The 20215-nt window shown below is 41.9% G+C and overlaps 1 protein-coding gene across 1 annotated transcript; it reads right to left on the bottom strand.

The window, feature by feature from the left end:
• Positions 1 to 3147: 3147 nt before the first annotated feature.
• On the bottom strand, positions 3148 to 9951 carry Fgg (fibrinogen gamma chain). The gene is made up of 10 exons (XM_042701863.1): positions 9844 to 9951; positions 9707 to 9751; positions 9327 to 9510; positions 9122 to 9215; positions 7310 to 7440; positions 6896 to 7029; positions 6036 to 6220; positions 5457 to 5734; positions 3902 to 4071; positions 3148 to 3368 (listed from the first exon to the last, which is right to left on the bottom strand). The coding sequence occupies exons 1-10, from the start codon at positions 9919 to 9921 to the stop codon at positions 3354 to 3356; spliced, it is 1314 nt and encodes a 437-aa protein (XP_042557797.1). The 5' UTR covers positions 9922 to 9951; the 3' UTR covers positions 3148 to 3353.
• Positions 9952 to 20215: the final 10264 nt, after the last annotated feature.

Raw genomic sequence — 20215 nt, 5'->3', positions numbered from 1 at the left:
ACAGCACCACTTCCAGCCTTTTCTGTTTATCTGGTGCTGAGGAATCAAACCAAGAGCTGCATACATGCTAGGCAAGTACTCTACCACTGAGCCATATTCCCAGCCCCTCCAAAATGTTTTGGAAAGAATGTTATAAGCACTATTTGAGAAGAGGTACTAGACACGTGGGCATGGAGGAAAAAAGTATTCAGACTTTTTTGTATTTTAATACATTTTATATAATAATTGTGTGAAGGGGAATGAATATATTCAAATTATGTATACATGTCATGATAATATTTTATTCAAAATGTCTATGTATATATACTGCTTATATAGCTATCATTATGTTTTTCATCTTTTCAATGCACCTATACTGCACGATGTTCACATGAGATACTATGCTTTCTGTGCAATCATTGGCCTCTCCTTTGTTTTACAAATTAACCACCTTGCTTGTCCCTTCTTCTACTATTAATTGATTCCTAAATGTCTCATGTTATTACATTTGTGGCTATATTTATATCTCTGGGCATAACTAGTTTCTCTCTTTTTCATGGTAGAGATTAACCCATGGCCTTCTTCATACTAAACACATATTCTACCACTAAGCTATACCCAGACCTTCTTTTATAATAATAGTGTTCTCAGGCCAAATCACAAGAGGGATATTACTGTATCTAAATGTATAAATATTTATGTACTTCTTCCTACATATGACCAAATTGCCCCTCACAGGATTTTCTAGATTCACAAAGGGTAGACTGTTTGCATTCTTATTTTCAACATACAGATAGTTTAGGTTTGATGAAGAGGAACAGTAACTATTCCAAGAAAGAGTAGCAAGGAGACCACTACCACCATTTTGGAATGACACGTATCTTGACAAGATGGGTGACCTTCCATATAGAGAAGAAAATGGACACAATAAACACTTGGGAGGTAGACCTAACAGGTTTGATCAGTAATTGGATATGGGGGAGGAAGAAATGAGGAGGAGAGAACCTGAGAGAGAGGAGGAGGAAGAAGACACTAACACAGGGTCCAGCCGAGACTGCAGCCACGCAAGCATTCCGTAGCTGGCAGCTGAATGACTGCTTCATGCTCACCTGAACGAATGAAGACTATAAACCATGAGCCAATGCTCCATTTCCCAAGAGCTCACAAATATTTGTTTGTTAACTTACTGTTTGTCTTTTTTATCTTTTCTGTTTTAAAAATCAAGTGCTGGTGGCTCATACCTGTGATCCTAGCTACCCAGGAGGCTGAGATCTGAGGATCATGGTTCAAAGCTAGCCAGGGCAGGAATATCTGTGAGACTCTTATCTCCAATGGACCACAAGAAAACTAGAAGTGGAGCTGTGACTCAACGTGGTAGAGTGCTAGCCTTGAGCAAAGAGCTCAGTGACAATGCCTAGGCCCTGAGTTCAAGCCCCAGGATTGGCAAAAAAAAAAAAATCAAGTGCCATGAGAACCAGGAAGTAAGAAGATCAAGAAATTGTGGGAAGGAAAAGATCCAAAGATCCATCCTTCATAAAATCACCGAGAGTACTTTCCACAGGCAACCAGATGCCTTGTTTCATAGACCCAGCTGTTCTTTGGAAAGCCAGCAGTGTCAGAAGGAAAGCAGCTAACATCTCAGTCTCTGAGAATGAAGAATCACTGCCTTCTGTCAGGGCCTGGCTCCCAGCAAGGGGGAGATCACTCCCTGTGTGCTCTGCTCTGCTGCAGCCCCTTGGGTAGTTAGTTACCTGTGCTAAAGAAGGTTCTGCTATCAGAACCCCACAGCTTCATCTCCAGCTCACTGCGTGTACCAAACACTCTAGCTATGTGATTGTGACTTGTGCGTCTACACACATTGTTTTTTGTTTTCTTTGTTTTTTTTTTTTTGGCGGGGGGTGAGGGGGTGGGGAAGTACTGGGGTTTGAACTCAGGGCCTTGAGCTTCTTAGGCTTGGTGCTCTACTACTGTGCTTCTGTGTGTGTGTGTGTGTGTGTGTGTGTGTGTGTGTGTGTGTGTGTGTGTGTGTGTGTGTGTGTGTGTGTGTGTGTGTGTGTGTGCACTTATCCTGGGACCTAAACTCAACACAGGAACACTGCCCCTGTGCATTTTTCTTTGCTTTCTTTTTTTTTAAGTCCAAAACTGGGATTTGAATTCAGGACCTACACTTTGGCTCATTGGCTAGTGCTCTACCAACTGACCCATGTGTCCAACCCCTGTCACTGAGGGGTTTATTGCTCAAGGCTAGTGCTCTACTACTTGAGCCACAGCTCTATTTCTGGCTTTTTTTTTTTTTTTTGGTAGCCTTTTGGAGATAAGTCTCATGAACTTTCCTGCCTGGCTTTGAACCATGATCCTCAGATCTCAGCCTCCTGACTAACAAGGATTACATGCTTCTAATCTTGTGGACTAAATGTCGTCATCCAAGATTGCTGTACTTCAGAGGTCTTGTGTGTGTGTGTGTGTGTGTGTGTGTGATACTGGGGTTTGAACTCAGAGCTTTGCACTTGCCAAACAGACACTGTACCACTTGAGCCATGCCCCCAGCCCTTTTTTTGCTACAATTATTTTTGAGCTAAGACTCCCACCACCATCACTACTTTGTTTCTTCCTGGGACAGCTTTGACATCATTCTTCCTATTTAAGCTTCCAGCATAGCTGAGACAGATGCACACTGTCACACCCAGCTATTTGCTGAGATGTAGTCTCGTGAACCTTTCGCCTGGGTTGGCTTACATGACGATCCTCCCTTTCTCTGTCTCCTGAGTAGCTAGGATTACAGGTATGAGCCATGGTACCCTGCTGTACTTCCGATGTCTTACTCCCCTGGAAGACAAAGTCATGAATTTCTGTTTCCTCTTTAATCCCCCAAACGTTAGGGACCCTGCCTAGCATAAAGCAAGAACTCAGCCACTGCTGCTGACTTTCCAGTTGCAGTAACTGTGGTTCTTTTTTTTTTTTTTTTTTCCCTCAGCTCTTCAGCTCAAGGCTAGCGCTCTACCACTTGAGCCACAGTGCCACTTCCGGTTTTTTTCTTTTTTGCTCATGTGGTGCTGAGGAATCGAACCCAGGGCCTCGTGCATGCAAGGCAAGCGCTCTACCACTGAGCCAACTTCCCAGCCCACAAAAACTGTGGTTCTTAATGATCAATAAAAGGCACCATGTATCTCATCTTAGGAAACAAAATGTTTATTAAAATGCACGAAGATAAATTATCACCAGCATAAAACTGTTAGTGGAGTTTTCAACATGGTTTGTTTTACTCTTAAAAATGAAGTCAGCCTTTAAGTCCATTGTCCCATAGGAAAAAATAGTATGTTTCTCTGTTCAGATAAAGTCCTTTAAAAAAGTAAATCACTTTTGAAAACGGTCTTTTAAACGTCTCCGGCCTATGAATATATAATAAAACAAAACATATATTAAAAAGCTATATCTCCATGGTTATAAAGAATTAAATATGAATGATTTAGGGATAATACACATTGAAAAACACTTAGGTATTTGAAGTTTTCCTATTTCATCAGTACATGTTTAAAATTCATAAGAAGTAATTAAAAAATACTAGAGCAAAAAATGACCTCTTATGATAGAATAGCCAAAAAAGAAAATAGCTTTATTTTTATGCACTTAGGAACTAAGTCAAAACACTATCTTTTCAAATAAGCAATTTTTAAATAACTACCATCTCAAAAACCCAGTCCAAAGTGAATTTTTTTAAAATTTCTATGTAAGGGTCAAGTATCATTTTAAGGATTAAAATGAATAAATATGGTAAGGAAAGCTAGGAAGAAACTTGCAGAAATCTTTTGAAACATGGTACAAGCTAATAGGAATTCATAGTTCACACACTGTAAATAATCTCCAGGCAGAATGGCTACTCATATTCGTCTAGCTCTATTTCAGCCTCGTGTTCGGTGCTGACCTGTTTGGATCCCCCCATATGGTGCTGCTGTCCTTCTCCAATGGACAGTCTGTTGAAGGGGATTATCTTCATAGTGGTCTCCTTCATGGAATACCAGCGGGATTTCCAGGTGGCCCAAATAATGCCATTATCATAACCATTAGGAGTAGAGGCTTTCGAGTAAGTGCCTCCTAAAACAGAGTGAGAGACACACATAACATTATTCTTGTAGTTCCTTGCCTTAGAAAGGCCATGAAGAGCTACAATCAAGTGCATGGCCCATTCAAGGAAATTTACAGCACTGCCCATAAGCTGAACCTATCTCTAAAGGTCGCCAGAATCTGTTTAGAATTAAAATATTAAACAACTCCACGGTCATATCCATACCATATTACAGGGCTACAATGTCTAAGATGCCACCTTAAGTCTTTCTCAGCTTGGGCATCCTGGATTCAGGCACTAGAACCAATCTTCCCTCATGTAGGTTACAGTGGTCCGAACCACAAGATTCTTGATCTGACATTATCTGATAGCACAATCTTATTGGTCTGATGAAGAGACTATGAGACTTTACAAAACGTACTACCATGTCTTTTTTTTATACCTTCTTTATAAAGTGAAACTAGCTTGCATTTCCTTCTTGTCACCAGGCACCAGATTGAATGGAATTTTGTAAGGAGGTTGTCAAGTCTAATATTGGAGTGGATACAGACATCAAGCGTCTTCCCTGAGAGTGTCTTCTAAGTGAACCTTTCATTAGTCGAAGACGAGTTATGTCTCTCATCAGTTACAAATTGTTGTAGAAATGAAAAGGGTCGTTTCATTTCGACCATCTTTGGGAGGATCCCAGGTGAGCTCTGGGTTAGGGCAGTGGCTGAGAGATGAGGTGGCTCATCAGGAGCTGAGCTGAACAGCCATATTCTAGCTCCCGAATGTGTCCGTTAGCATCCCTAGAGCCGCCACGCACCTAACCATTGGTAGCAAGTCAAATCATTGTTCCAAGCCATCCCAGCCTTCAGAATGCTAGCAACCTCCATCTGAAAATTAAGTATCTGTAATCTCCAGACTAGTCTCTTCTCTCAAGCTTCTGTGAACTCCTGTCCTTACTCATCCTTTTCCTTCCACACCTCCAGACACCTGCTTACTGACACAGCTAATGGGCCCCTGAGCAAAGTGGATATATCAGAGAGCACACATATGGAAATGTTAGTCCAGCTAGAATATATGTATGGTAGTTCTAGATGAGGAACTATAACTTGGTGATCCAACTCTCAGGGTGATGGCTTTACTACAAGAACAAATCTAGAAGTCTTGTAGAAGGACCTATTTTAGGCACAAGCTTGGTACAGTCCAATTTTGGTTTCAAACACAAAATAATACAGCAAAAGGCCTACAATCTGTACCATCATTGCTTATCTTTTTTTGTAACTGTTTACTACCTGTTTTATATATTATATATTATTATATAATATACTATTATAGATTACATATAGTATTACATATATATTATATATCTATTATCTATCTATCTATCTACCTCTATCTGGATCTATCTTGGGCCACAAGAAGGCCATACCTTGGTAATAGATGCCATTGAGGTGGCCAGCATGACACTTGTTCATCCACCAACCAGAGCCATCCTGCTCGGCACAGTTGCCTTCAAACTTGTCATTGTCATTGTCCCAGGTACTGAACTGCATGCCATTGTGGGATGTGAAAAACTTGTCACTAGGATCATCACCAAAATCATAGCCATCAAAGGCGTCCCCAGCGTCCCCTCCAATGAAGTAGGCATAGGTCAGACGGTATTTGTCAGCTTCAGATCCCACCTTGAACATGGCATAGTCTGCAGTACTGTGAAGACGAAAATTGAGACATCGTAAGTTGAGTCTCCTCCCGATCTCCCTCTTCCACAGGACAGCTGCTTGGAATTGCTGCTCATCTAGGCAGGTTGAGGAGTTTGGGGGTTAATAGGATATGAGGCAATGGACAACTGGACCAGGGTAGAACTCACACCACTATCTGGGGTGGGTCTAGGAAGCCTGTCAGGAGTCTCAGTAAAAATGCAACACTTCCCTATTCGAATGCTTTTTTTTTAAAAAAAAAAAAATATCAGATCAAAATGTATAGGTGAAAACTGTTTTCTTCACAATACCTGGTTCTACCACTCCAGTCTGTTAGCTGTACCCTCAGTGCATAGGGGATTGCAGATTGTGTGCTTATCAAATGAATCTTCTCATTTCCAAGCCAAAACTCTGTGGTGCCAGTAGGAGACAGATGACCAAACCCTTCTTTATATTGAATCCAGTTTTTCTTGAAATCCACGCTGCCATCAACTCTCTACTTATCCCATGCCATGGACAAGAGGAAAAGGCAGATTATCAGTACACATTAAGAAATATTATAAACGTGTTGTAAAAATAGAGAGGGTATCATTCTCCTAACTGCCAACTTGAGACAGGAAGCTGTCTCAAATTCTCCATTTATCAAATAGGAAGAATGATGCTAACTTTTTAAGACTGCATGAGAAAAAAAAAAGTCTTCAAAAGTACTTAAAAGAGTGCCTGGCACATGGCAAAGTCAAACCCAGTGCTAGATTGTGATGACCCTTAGAGGACCTCAGAGGTCAAGCTTAGAACTCCTAGGTCCTGGTGCTACCTATGGCAGGATAGCCACTTGTGCCTCCAGTGCCCCCCCTGCAGGAAGAGTTGTGCCACTGGCAGGATGTATACAGGGTCAATGAGCCAGACTGGAAGTGGATGCCAGCAGCAGGCACAGGTCACAAATGGGTCTGATTTGGAGCAGCCCAGTTGTGTCCTCAGAAAGTGTAGTGGCCTCATCTTCTTGTGATGGGCTACTTTGAGCCTTGACCTGATAAAAGAAATCCCTTTCCCTGTCTGTCACTACAGGACTTTACTTATGTGCCACCATAATCCACACAGTACTGCGTCACTGCACAGACTACCGCCGCCGCCACCGCCACCCGCCCTCTGTGTAGACTGATGGAAAGAGTACCTTCTGCAGCACCGTCCACCCATTTCCAGACCCATCGATTTCACAGTACACTAAGAACTGCTGCTTCGCTTTCAAAGGTTTGATGAAATAAAGCCCACTCTCTTTGGCTCCTTTGTTGGCAATATCTTGACAATCTGAAGAAGGGGGTGGGAAGGATGGATTTTGTATTATGGCTTGAAATCCATGAGATCTGAAAGCCTGATAATGGAGCCTTCACCTGTCACCAACTATTCATTTCGGAAGAAGTTTTCTTCTCACAGACCCAGTTCTTTCAAACTATTGTTTGTTACTAAAGGAAACTCTAGGCAATTGGGCTCCTTGGATTGTTCCTAATTAGTCCTATAGCTTTCTATGTGCACAGACTGTTCATTGGCATATCTGTTTGGGTGAACGTGATATGAACCCGTCACTTACCTTTCCCAGTTTTATCATGAATTTTCACCGTATCCTTACATGGTTCTTGGCACTGTGCTTCAAGTTGGGCTACCTTCTGCTTCAAGATGGTGATTTTTTGGTTATTTGAATTATATATATCCTGCAAAAATCTACAAACAGAAAAACAAGGTAACAAGAGATTCCTTAAGTATTTCTTGCAGAAAAAAGTAATTTTATGTGTTCTCTTCAATAATTTTGTATTTACCTAATTTTTCTGGAAAAAAAATGCCCTTCTGATAAATGACCCCATTCTTGGAAAAAAAATTATAAAATTATATTACTAAATTGAAGTGAAGTAAAATGCTAAGCTTTGGGTAAAAGTAAACTAAAACCAAAAAAAAAAGCAGGTAAAATAGCTTATATCTTTTTACTTAGAATGGGCCAGATAGTCTCATCTCAGAGCCTAAAGCACAAAGTCCCTGTTACTAAACCAAGGCCGTTGTAAGTGGTGACCCTGGTCTTCACCTTCTGCACGAGGCCAGCAGCACCGAGTTAAGGCGCTCACCTCCCAGTGATGCGGATGCGGCACTCACACGGGCTGAAATGCACAAGCATTGCCCCTCCTTGCCTGTGGATCTACTAGGTGCCTGCTTATGTGCTTCTCTCAATAACTCACATGGGAAGGGTCTGTGGGGAATTATCCCATATCATAAAACAATATAAACTTCTTTCTTCTTAGTGTTTCTTAGTTGCATCACTTTGGAAAAGGCCTGGGAGAAGCAAAACCCTACTTCAGTAGCATTTCACAGGGAAGGCTGTGAAGATCTAGAAATGGTGGAAAACCATCTGTAATGGGTTCATGGCTGTGTTTCTTTCAAGCAGGGATAAGGAGACAAAGAATTAGGAGCTCCAGTTGGATTCTGCCCAGTTGTCTCCGATTTCCATGATGGGCAATAATAATACAATATGATGATCATGACGATAGCACTCACTGTAATAGAGCAATGGCCTTCTGATGCCCAAAAGAGGAGAAATTCCTCTGGGACTTACTTCTTCCCCGCCACCATGTTTCCATGCTCAGTCTGCTTTGAGATCAATTTAGGAAGGGGAATGGGAGGAGAAACTAAAACCACTAAAAACCACACCTGAATGTTTGTGAGTCCCCAGATGCTAGCAACAGAGATACTTACTTCCAAACACCGGGAAGGAGTTCCTACAGCAGGCCCTTGTGCAGGGAGCACACATAGCCGGCCACATAGTTATGCTGTCAATTCAGTTCAGGCTCTGAAGGTGCAATCTGGCTGCTCAGCATTCAACATGATTTATTTTAGTAACCAAGATCCTTTTTGCGCCTGTACCGGCTGCTTTGTTACCAGCAATTTGTGAAATGTTTATAAAAGGAACTTTATTCTCAGCATCCAAATTCCCATAGGCTTGATTTTACATTATAAAAAAATGGGGGTGGGGGTGGGGACACATTTATATAAATGGAGTCAGAATAGAATGTGTTGAAAACAGCTGGAATGTGATTATTTAAAAGCAACTATAATGCAGTACAATTCATGTCCACGAAACTCTTTCCTCCACAGGTTGAAGATAGATGTAAAGCCAGTTGGCTATTAATATTGAAAAACAAAATTCCAGGGTCCCTTTCAGTGAATCATGTAATATTAAAAGAAACTAATTCTGTGCTCATTGTATTCATCAACTGACATGTTGAATTGAAGTCCCTTTGTACAGCTACCTAAAGATCATAAAAATAGATACCTAAATGGATCCATAGGATAGATAAAAAGATAAGAAAAATGTCAATGCAAATAAAACTTACAAACAAAGCCAAGCAACGCTTACCGAATGCTGGACTCATGAGTTAGTAGCAGTGCTTCAAATTTCATGATTTCTTCTACCATCTTCTTGGAATTCATAGTCGCACTCTCTACCGTATCTGTTAACATGGGGCCAGAGACAGAGAGATACTTAGGAAACTAGAACAATGAAGCAACAGCAACCGAACTGCTCAGCCAACTTTTTCAGTCAGCTGCCACTGGTTTCTCACTTGGCTTTGCTGGCTCCTCAGGATTGTGGCTGACTTGGATTGCTTTGATAAGTTCCTTTGCCTCTGTTGTTCTGTTTTCTACGTGCCTGAGGATATCTTCTAAGCTCTCAAGGTCCTTATTCACACTGGTTTGGTAAGAGGACAGGAAATCTGCAATGCCACAGGTGGTTGGACAGAAACTGCCCTGCAAGTAGAACCACATGATTCAAAACCATCTCATACAAAGCAAACACTCTAAAACCTGCGGACACTCACAGATGACTATGTCTTTAAAAATGTTGAAAGTGTCCATCAATACTAGTAAAAACAGAACCAAAGGGCTTTCACGTCTACCCTTCTCCAGGTCAAATAGAAAAGTGAGAAATGTAGAAGCGACTTACAAATCTTTCATCCAAGATACAGCAATTGTCTTTGGTGGCGACATACTACAAGGAGAGAAAAGACAGAGAGCTCACTCTGGGCTCCTTTGGAGGGGTCTGGGGAAGAAGAACCGGTTTGTGAACAGCTGGGCACTTACTGCCAGGCCTGCAGACGAGAGCAGGGAAAAGGTGGAGAAAAAGAGAAGGAAACTCCTGAGGTGCCAGGACCAGCCCATGGTGTCTGTCGGGAGCGCGCTGCTGCAGTCAACACTGTGACCTCTTGAGCTCCACTGGCCCCTTTATGTAAGGCCAGGGCTGGGCAGGGCTGGGGGTGGCCGGAGGGAGGGGGCGCTCCCTGGGGCGTCATTACCCGGAGTGGGTGGGGGGACGGCCTTCCCGCTCCTCCTCCTGGCTCCAACCTGCGCTCCTGCTCACCCGGGTTCCCAGACTTTGCACACAGGGGTAAGCTCCTCCTTTTTGGGGGGTGGGGTGAGCGCAACCTTTCTCCCCTGACCCCGCAGCTGGTGCGGCCCGGGGAGGAGCGCACGCAGGCCGCCTTGAACCACCTCCAACCACCGCCCGCACCGGGAAGGAGCTGGGAGCCCAGGGCGCGCATCCCCCGTCCCCAAGGGGAGGGAAGGTCGACCTTCCATGAGCCTAACTGCAAGCACAGCCCGAGGACGCAGGGCAGACGGACAGCAGGAAAGGTCCCGAGCATTACGAAGAGAAATACAGCTAGCTCATGGCTCCAAGTCTTTACCCAGACTTATTCGTGTTTTGACTTGAAAATAAACGTCCATGTTTAGGTGCTGTAACTGGTCAATAACGATGAAGGTGCACCTGTCAAAACCAGATCTTCCTCTTTTCTCTCTTTCGTAATACTTCCTTCCCTGACTTGACGTTCATTGCTAGGCCATTGGCCCAGTAAGTGTGTAACGCATCTCTCCTCCATCTCAGTTAACGTCCAGCTCCAAACCATTCAGTACCTTTCCTATAGCTCTGATAATGACTTCCACCTGCTCCTAGTTTCCATGATGTAGAATGTAAGTGTCACAAATATCTCTTTCATCTGTTCCTATTTCCTAGGAACAACAGGGGAAATAAACACCATAATTGTCATTCCCTACACCTCCAAGTCTGACCAAATTGAATAGCACCCCCATCCCTCCAAAACAAAAACATCTACCGCGTTGATAGCATTTATAGCAATCTTTGTGTTATACTATACATGTTGTGTCAATCTTATTAAGACATAAACCAATTTTGTAGCCACAGCCCCCAGCCTAGCAATATCGAACTCAACAATTACTTGATGATGTCAACTGCTTTGATCTGAAGTCCAGTCTTTAAAGCTTCTATTTTCTAATATCTATCAAAACTTCCAAATTACAAAGGTAATAATAAAACAAATGATTGAATAGCCATACAAAAGTATATAAAACAGTCTTTTTAAAGAATGAGATACCTCACCTATTCATACAGAACAATTTCCAAAATAAATGACAGAGAAAAGCATTCTTCCATTTTTTAAAAAGAGGAAAACAGCCAGGTGCTAGGGTTCATGCTGGGAATTCTAGCTCCTCAGGAGGATGAGGTTTGAGGATCACAGTTCAAAGCCAGCCTGGGCAGGAAAGTCCATGGGGATTCTTATCTCCAATTAACCACCAAAAAGCTGGATATAGAGCTGTGGCTCAAGTGGTAGAGTCATCACCTTAAACAGGGACAGCGCTCAGGCCCTGAGTTCAAGACCCAGGACTAGCAACAAAAACAAAAATAACAGTAGATTGGTGGGACACACATTGGATATTTTCTAGGGCATACCTTACAGATTGTGTCTACACCAGTGTTACCTCTGTGGGAAGAGATGGAGTGAGGTGCTAAGGGAAATGGTTAGGAGAAAGGCTTCTTGCTGAACTATGCACATATTGTCTACTCAACAATAAGCAGGCACTGGTAGCTGACATTCATAATCTTAGCTACTCAAGAGGCTGAGATCTGAGAATCACAATTCAAAGTTAGTCTAGGCAAACAAACCTAACATTCTCTTATCTCCAAATAACCAATCTAATAATAATAATAATAAAAATGGAGATGGCCCAAATGATAGAGTGGAAAAGCCAAGCACAGTGCAAGGCTCAGAGTTCAAGCCTCAGTACTAATAAGAGAGAGAGAGAGAGAGACAGAGAGACAGAAACAGAGAAGAGTGAGAAGGAACAAGAAAGAGGAAGGAAGGAAGGAAGGAAGAAGGGAAGGAGGGAAGGAGGGATGGAAGGAAGGGGGAAGGAGGGAAATAAGGAGGGAGAAATGGAGCTAGGGAGGGAAGGAAGGAGGGTGTGATTCTTTGATCACTAAACTATTGCTTATCATTTCATTATTATTGGTGCTAGGGGTCAGATCAGGGCCTTGTGCATGCTTGGCATGCACACTTTAGTAAGACATTGCCTTTGAGGAAAGTAGGGCCCAATCAGAGAGCATACACAAGGAGCTGGTGAGAACTGTCGAGTCCATCTGCCTGGACTTGAACCTCAGATCTATACCTTACTGACTGATCACCCAGTACAAATTACTTAATCTCACTGAGTTTCCTCATGTTGCTAAAATAGAAGTGGTACTTAAATTGTCTATTGTGTAGGATTGTTAGCAGGATTCAGTGGGGGTAATATGCTGAGTGTAATGTCTAAATCACGAAATATGTCCAGTAATATGTATAAGGTTCATGAATTATTCAATGTTTTGGTATAAAATTTGCACCGATAGGAATTCCATTTGACAGAATGGTAAAAGGGACCACTAGGGTTACACACTTGGTTCCTGGGGAATGGAATATTCCAGCTACAGAAAGTCATCTTTAATAAGTGATTGGTTGCAAGTGACTGTAATCTGCAGTGCTCCCCAAAAAAGAAAGCACTGGATCCCCTAATTTAGATGGAATTTCCTTCTAAATGAATTCCGTAGCTCAAAGATCGAATCATGATAGATCTAGATCGGATGACTAGTAAGGTGTGCTTCCCATGCATGATAGACAGGGAGTGAAGGGTGCAAGTGCACACGGAACATGTGGGTCTTTGCACTGAAGGACCTAAAATGTCAACTTGAACTTTAGGTGGAACCATGAAGCCAGAGGTTCGGTGTGGAGCTATGCTTCATAAAGTCTCATTAGATGTATCAATGTACGTCATATGCATAGGTTGATAAGCTGAGCAAATCAAAGCTTCTATCTTATCTCATTTTAGAATCGGGGCACATATACTGTCACCTTTTTGTTGACTTGCATTGGAATCTGAGATATGTTATCAAAATTTTAGGAGGGAAAAAGATTTGTATTTTTTTCCTTTACTACAATCTTAAGTCCTAAATCAGAATTGTATTAGGAAAGATCATCTCTGAGGAAATCAAAAGGCTAACAGTGATTTAGTGACCTACATTGGGCCTGATTGTCTAGGATCACTTAGGTTCATTGAATATTAACTAGCTGTCCTCCTCCATGTTTGGGCTAACTTTTTCACTGATAAGTAATAAATGATTAATGAATTCCAGGAAAATAAGACTATTTCTTAAATCAACTGTCTTCTATTTCTAGGCTGGTTTTCTCAGAAATGGACCCTATAATACACAAGCCAAATTTGAAAATACACCCAGTACTAACAGTCTTCCTGTAAACCTGCAATTTCCTCCATGAACTCCCAGTCTGTTTGGTTCGTCTGGGTTCCAGAATTATTTGCTGGATTTGAATAATGGAGTTAGTTCATCAATGAAGAAGACTCTAACACCTGAAGGAAGGACAGAAATATATAGAGAGAGATATGTATGTATGCATATATGCATAGGTTGATAAGCTGAGGAAATCAAAGCTTCTATATATATACATATATATATATATAAATACATACCAAATTTGAGCATGTTCTTTATGCTATATGTCATGCTGCAATTCTAAGTTATTTTCTCTTGTGAATCCTATCTCTTAATCCTTAACAACAACCCTACAAGGCAAAAGCAATCTTATCCATAAGGAAAGAGAGCCATAGAGAGGTCATGTGGCTGAAGCAAGGTCACTGTGCCAGAACAGGGATTTCATCCTGTGAGGTGGGTTTCAACCCATACCATTCCAGAGCCTGTCGCTTCCCCAAGGGTCACATGATCAAGAAATACTTTTAAAAGTCTAAAGTGATACACAGATGATAGGCATTATGGGAATGAGAATTATTCTCTGATGGAATGAGATTTATGATTCTGAAAATGTGAAGTGTATGTTCATAGATAAGTGGATATGATGATATTAATGTACATTCATATCTATAGCCTACCCATCTGTCACCTGACTGCCTGTCATGTTCTAAGGCCTAAAGCAAGTTGGTCACATGAGCTTATACACTCTTTCTCAAAACTAGACATGAATTACCTTCTGATTCGATTTAGAGGGAAGCAGTTTTTAACGTTCACTCCCTGGTTCAAATCAAAAGGCTTTTATGAATGACATCCTCTCAGTAAGCTTAAGGACAGAAACATAGACCTGGTTTTCCCGGGAAGGCCGAATCCATTCTGACAAGGAAACATTTATCTTTCTAACAGCTATCAAGTTAGCTAAAATTATAGCCTAACTCCTCAGAATTGGATTTCTTCAAAGAAGGCTGAGCGAACAGGGCTTGTTGACATGTTAAAAACCAGGCCACCATCATACTACAATCATTCCATCTAAGACAACAAGTACTTTTAGCTTGGTGTATAAAAATAGCCCATGGAAAGTGAAAACGAAAATATCTTGTTGGTAATCTAGGAACAATATGCTATTCTAGTTTCACTATGTAAATCCAAGACAGGAAAACCACAAGGAAAGAAAGAAATTTGGCTCCTTTCCTGGGGGGGCAGGAAGCAGCCGCAGATTAGGTTATTAGATAATAATATTAATAACAATAATTCTATTATTATTATAAGTTAATAATTTGGGGTTATAATATGATAATAAGATTGGGTTAAGATAATAATACAGAAGAACCAAGTTATACTCACAGGACTATGTTCTAGAAACATCTATCTCTGAGAAGAGATATTATCTATAAGAAAATGAACATCACTAGATTCATGGAAAACTCACATTTTGTCTCCAAAGAATCTTTGGAAAAAAATCAGTATATATGCCCAAAGAAGGGGGAGAGTGTAGGACAAAGAGAAAATGTTCTCACACCTACAAAAACAATTGACCTGCCATCTTGAATTATGACAGCTAAAATGCTTCTAAGAGAGCCCTCTTCAAAGATGGCTTGCCCTGTGTGCTTTGCGTGGGGGAACCCTAACCTCTGTTTGGAAATTAAAGAAATGATTTGCAAAACCAGAGAGGTCAAAAGCCCAAATATTGACTGCATGTTGTGTAAGGGAGCAGAGCGGGCCCACGCGCTGGGCTGGTCATCTCTGGGGCAGTGGATGAGCACGGGCTGCCCTCCGGCCTGCCTCGGACAGGCTCACCTCCTCCGTGAGGAAACAACGGTAAGTCACATTTTAGAACACCACGTTTCATCTTTTAAAAACAACACAGAGGGAATCCCACTTACCAAGATTCAGGAAACCTGTTGCTTAATCAGGCTGAAAGCAACTGGGTGTTCACAGGCCATTGTTCGACACATCTTCCCCTGATGCTTTCTTAGATTGATTAGCCATTGATATGTCTAAAACTACAACAATCTCATTATGGGGGTGGACAGTGCCCCTCCCCAGCACATCCCTCCTGATCTTCCTGATGTGGGCAAGTTACCTGGAGCTCAAGTCAGAACCTCTATCAAATTATCCTGATATCCCTGAAACGCTGCTTACCCAAAGATGTACCCCTAAACTCCCTTTCAAGTCACCACACATGGTCTGAAGGTATTCTTCCCCCGGAGGCTCAGACAAAAGAGGCCATCGTTCAATAAACCTGGGCCTGGACTATTTGTCGTGGGCTGCTCAATAGCGACAACAGACAAAAGCAAAGACCCTGCTGTCAAGTGTCTACGCCAGCTATTACAGGAGCTCAATTGGCAAGCCAGGGCTTTGAAGAGAAGTGAGGAAGGGCTAAAGGAGGAGAGAAGGAGGCCATGTCGTGTTAGTAACAGGTGCTCAGGGAGGCCTCCGGTGGCTGGGTTAGAGGTGGGGCTGCTCACCACTGCCACCTGCAGGCCATGTGCCGGCTCCACTCATCCACACGACTGAAGGCTCAGAGGCGTGGGGAGGCCTCTGAGAAGGGAAGCCATGACAGGAGTGACAGGAGGGGCCCTGTGAGAAGTAGCTAGAAAACACTTGGAAGGCCTCTATGTGTGACTCTCACGGACTTGCAGTGATGCTCTCTCGTCACCGGAAACCCGAAAGTGGGGCTGGGGGTGGAGTTCAATGGTAGAGCTCTCCTTAGCGGTGGGAGGCTCTGGGTTCAGTCCACAGCAAGCACTGACAGACAGACAGACACACACACACACACCAACAAAATGAACGCGCAAGGACTCCCTGTTTCCTATCCAGTTAAAGATACACTATGTTTAGACTATATGTATTTAATTTTTCTATGTAGATGTGTATATACAATTTTAAAATCCACCCACAGAAGTAGCACTACAGATACCACAGCCGCAGCCACTTCTAAAACTGGCAGAACAACTACTTAAAGATACTTTTTAAAATTTTTTTGAAAACCTGGCAGAGGGTGACCACTTGAGTGACCGCAGAAGGGGACAGGGACATTCATGGTGACTTTTTGGACCAAAAAGGCCTCCTCCACGTGTGTTTAATTTTTGGAAAACCAAAATAAAACTGTGCAACATTTAAAAATATCTCAAGCGTAAGTAAGGTTGATAAGATAAGCCCAATGAACACCCAGAAAGAAATTCCAACAATCTCTGGTCACGGTCACGTGTGATTTTTCTCTGTGGATGCGCAAGCAGGAAAGGTGACACATCAGCCCAGCCTCTGAGCTATTCCTTGCTTGACTGGAATGGGGTGGGAGGTTCACCAAACAGTTCAACCTTAACAAAGCTAAGCGAACATTCTAGAAGGGAGGGAATTTCTAGCTTTGCATTTGGCAAGCACTTTCACTAACATAAGAAGATGGCCTCGAACCCACAGGACCAGGGTTACTGTGGATCATAAAGAAAACCAGGTGACAGTTACCTTCTCCCTAGGGAGGGAAGTCTCTTCCACCCCCTGCGGTAGCCCAAATCCCTCACCCATGCCAAGATGGCCCCACCACCCCCTCCTCCACCCCAGTTCAGGTAAGCCTCACAGTGCTCCACCGCTGTCCTCTGTGAGGGAGGGCGCAGATCAGCACTTGCCTGCACCCCTCCCTACAAGAGAAGATGGCGGTGGCGTGCTGGGGATGGAGCATTGGGAGTGAGAGCCAGCTGTGAATCCTTGGAAAGGACTAGCCATATGAAAAGAAAAGCATCTAAGGACAGAAGAAAGACCTGAATTGAAGAGCTAAGAGAGCCACTGGAGGTGGAGCTCAGTGTAGAGGACACACTTAGTATGTAAGTATGTATTTATATGTGTGTACATACTTAGTACATGCTGGATTCAGTTCCCAGTGTGTGTGTATGCAGACACATATAACACAATGTACTCTATATAGACAACATACACACACAGCACACACAACACAGACAATACATACACTACACACCATACAACGATCCAACAGTGCAGAAGAGAAAAGAATGGTTTAGTCCTTGCCTCCTATGCCTACACCTACAGACATAAAGACTCTGAGATCTATTAGAGAACACCAAACAGTACTGCATGTAGACATGTGCAGAACCTTCGCTGTTGGACAGACCCCCCTGATAGAACAGCATTTGTGGAGGTCATTTTACTTATTTCATATTCTGTGGAGTCAGAAGCGGGCATGTTGCCCAGGAACTAGATTCTGGGAAATGAATCTCCTAGTTGCTCTGAATTTCCTGAGATTCTTGGAGCGATTTGCTAGAATGCATTGTGGGTGGATTTCGTGAAACAGTTGTTATTATAGTTGTCCATGGTTAGGCATTGACTAGAATGCAAAGAACTTAGAAATTTTCTACTGTCCTATTTCGGAAGGCTAAGGCTAATAGTTAATGTTGCAGCGCCACCTGCTGGTGAAATTGTTTAACTCACACCGCCACATAGATTCTGTGGATTATATATGCTCCCATTCAGTTTCCTTATAGGCATACATTCTTGTCTGAATGTTAGGTTTCTCCATTTTTATACTAATGATGGATTGGTCAGGTAGGTTTTCCCCTTGTTTCAATGATCAGTGATTAAACCAGAATTTCTAACTCAGTATTTGGTGTGCACAGACATTGGAGAGACCTGGTAGAGTTGTGGTTCTCTGTATTTGAAGGCTAAGCGTATAGAAATTGACCCAAAATGCTCCCTGTACAATGGCCTTGGGTGTTTTTTTTTATTTCTTCTCAGCAGCCTGAAGCTAATTGGTGCCACAGCCCAACACCTAAGGCAATCAGTTTCACACAATCAGTTGTTAGAAACACAGCCCCGATAAGCAGATTTTTAACCTGCTTTGCATACCTTGGGAAACTATCCAATATCCACTAGCCATAGGTGCAATCAACATTGTAGCCATAAATAGACTTCATTCAGTACAGGCCCTTTGACAGTGACTGCTCTAATCCTGCCTGCACCACTTACTAGATCTATTGTCTTGGGCCATTAATTGATCTAGATTCCCTTGCCTAGATCAAATCCCTTGCCTACCCTGTGCATTTGTTGAAATAGTTGAAAAGTTGTAGGATGAAGCTAAGGACATGCGTTCAACAATGGATGCACCTGTAATTATCTCATTTATTGTTCTTTGCTCAACTCTGTGTTGCCATGTCCTACAGAAAGGAACTATTTTTCATCTTTGAAGCCAGAAGTTATCCCTCAAGGTTTGTATATATGATGCTACTGTTTGACGTGGTTTTTCCTAGAAAGTTCCATGTGCCAGAACCTTGGTGTCCATTGTGGCAGGGTTGAAATGGTGGAACCTCTAAAGGCAGACTCTAGTGGAAATTAACTAGAACATGAATGGGTTGATGCTGTTTAGTGAGAGAGGGTTAGTTCTAGTGGGCTGGGCTGGATTCGTGAATGGGTCTTTGGGATGGCTCGGCTTACTCTTCTGCACAAATGCCTCTTCTGTGTTTAACTGGCTCCCTTTTCACTTCTCTGCCAGGTTGTGGTGCAGCCAGAGAGCTTGCACCCAAAACACTGGTACTTGCTATTTAGAATCTCCGGGCACTAGAATTGTAAGCCAGTATTCTTTTTACTTTATTCATTACCCAGCATCAGGCATTCTGTTACAGCAACACCAAAAAAGACTACAACATATATTCACCATTGTTCTTGAAAATTATTCTTCTACATTTTTAAGCCCAGAGGTTTTACTCAAAAAAAATCTTAATTTTGCCTCAATAATGCAAATCACACTACTTCATGCTGCCCAACGTAAGTTCTTTACTCAATGACTCAAATTTTGTTCCCAAATAAAATGTATTTCTGTTAGCTTCCTACTTTTGTTTATAAGCAGCCCACAAAAGCTATACTTCGAATCGTATTGGTAGAAATTGCAACTCTGAAATCATCTAATACATTAAATAGCAAAATGACCTTTATTTGCAATTTCTGGTGTTCTGTCTTATTTCTATGCCTCTACATTGCCATTTTTTAAAAAAATGTCCTAGAAACCAAGTATTTAATACAAGATAAAATCTGGCAAATATTTTATTTTAAATAATACAGAACCACCAACATTCATCAGTAGCTGCTTCTCCAAGGACAGTCCCACAGGACTTCATCTCAGACATCTTCCTAAAATCATTATTGATGTCCTACCATTTTACACTGTGCATGGCCTTTTAAAATATACAATTTTTATTTGCATTGCTTTAAAATCTGGTGGTTGTCATATAAAATTGTTTCAGCTAGTGCATTTATTCTTTTTTTCCATTTCAGTCTTTCAAAAATAATAATAAACTCTCAGTGAACTTTGTCCAGCAACTGACCCAATATGACGCATTTGAACTTACAGTGAACTTTCACATGAACTTTCAGCCATGTGCTGAGAAATATCACAAATAGGAAATACACAGATTTCTCAAATATTTTTCGATGCTGTACTTTGACAAGTCCAACAGAGAGAAGAGGCCAACTATCTCTTCCTAGTGTTTAATTTGTACAGAAGGTTTTACTCATATTCTATGCCCAAACAGAGAACATATATATATATATATATATATATATATATATATAATTTTGATTTTAAACCAGTGCTGAACCTAATTGATTCATGGATCTCAACCTATTCTAAAAGAACTTTATTAATGCTGTTGAATCGTAGTGTTTAAAATCTTTTCCATATTCCTGTTTTTCAGGACTCATTTCCTGTCTTAGACTAGGAATGGGCTGTGGAGACTACGTAGACGAGTTTGCAGTTAGGAATTCAGTTCAGATACACGTGGTTTCTATAGTCACCGGGGCCGTACGTGAGCCATTGCACTCACACAGGTGGAGTAAGGCCAGGCCTCTCAGACTGATTTC

Source organism: Dipodomys spectabilis, unplaced genomic scaffold (assembly GCF_019054845.1).
Source record: "Dipodomys spectabilis isolate Male_0828 unplaced genomic scaffold, ASM1905484v1 ptg000297l, whole genome shotgun sequence".
NCBI classification, from domain to species: domain Eukaryota; kingdom Metazoa; phylum Chordata; class Mammalia; order Rodentia; family Heteromyidae; genus Dipodomys; species Dipodomys spectabilis.
This window is presented reverse-complemented; position numbering and strand designations above follow the sequence as displayed.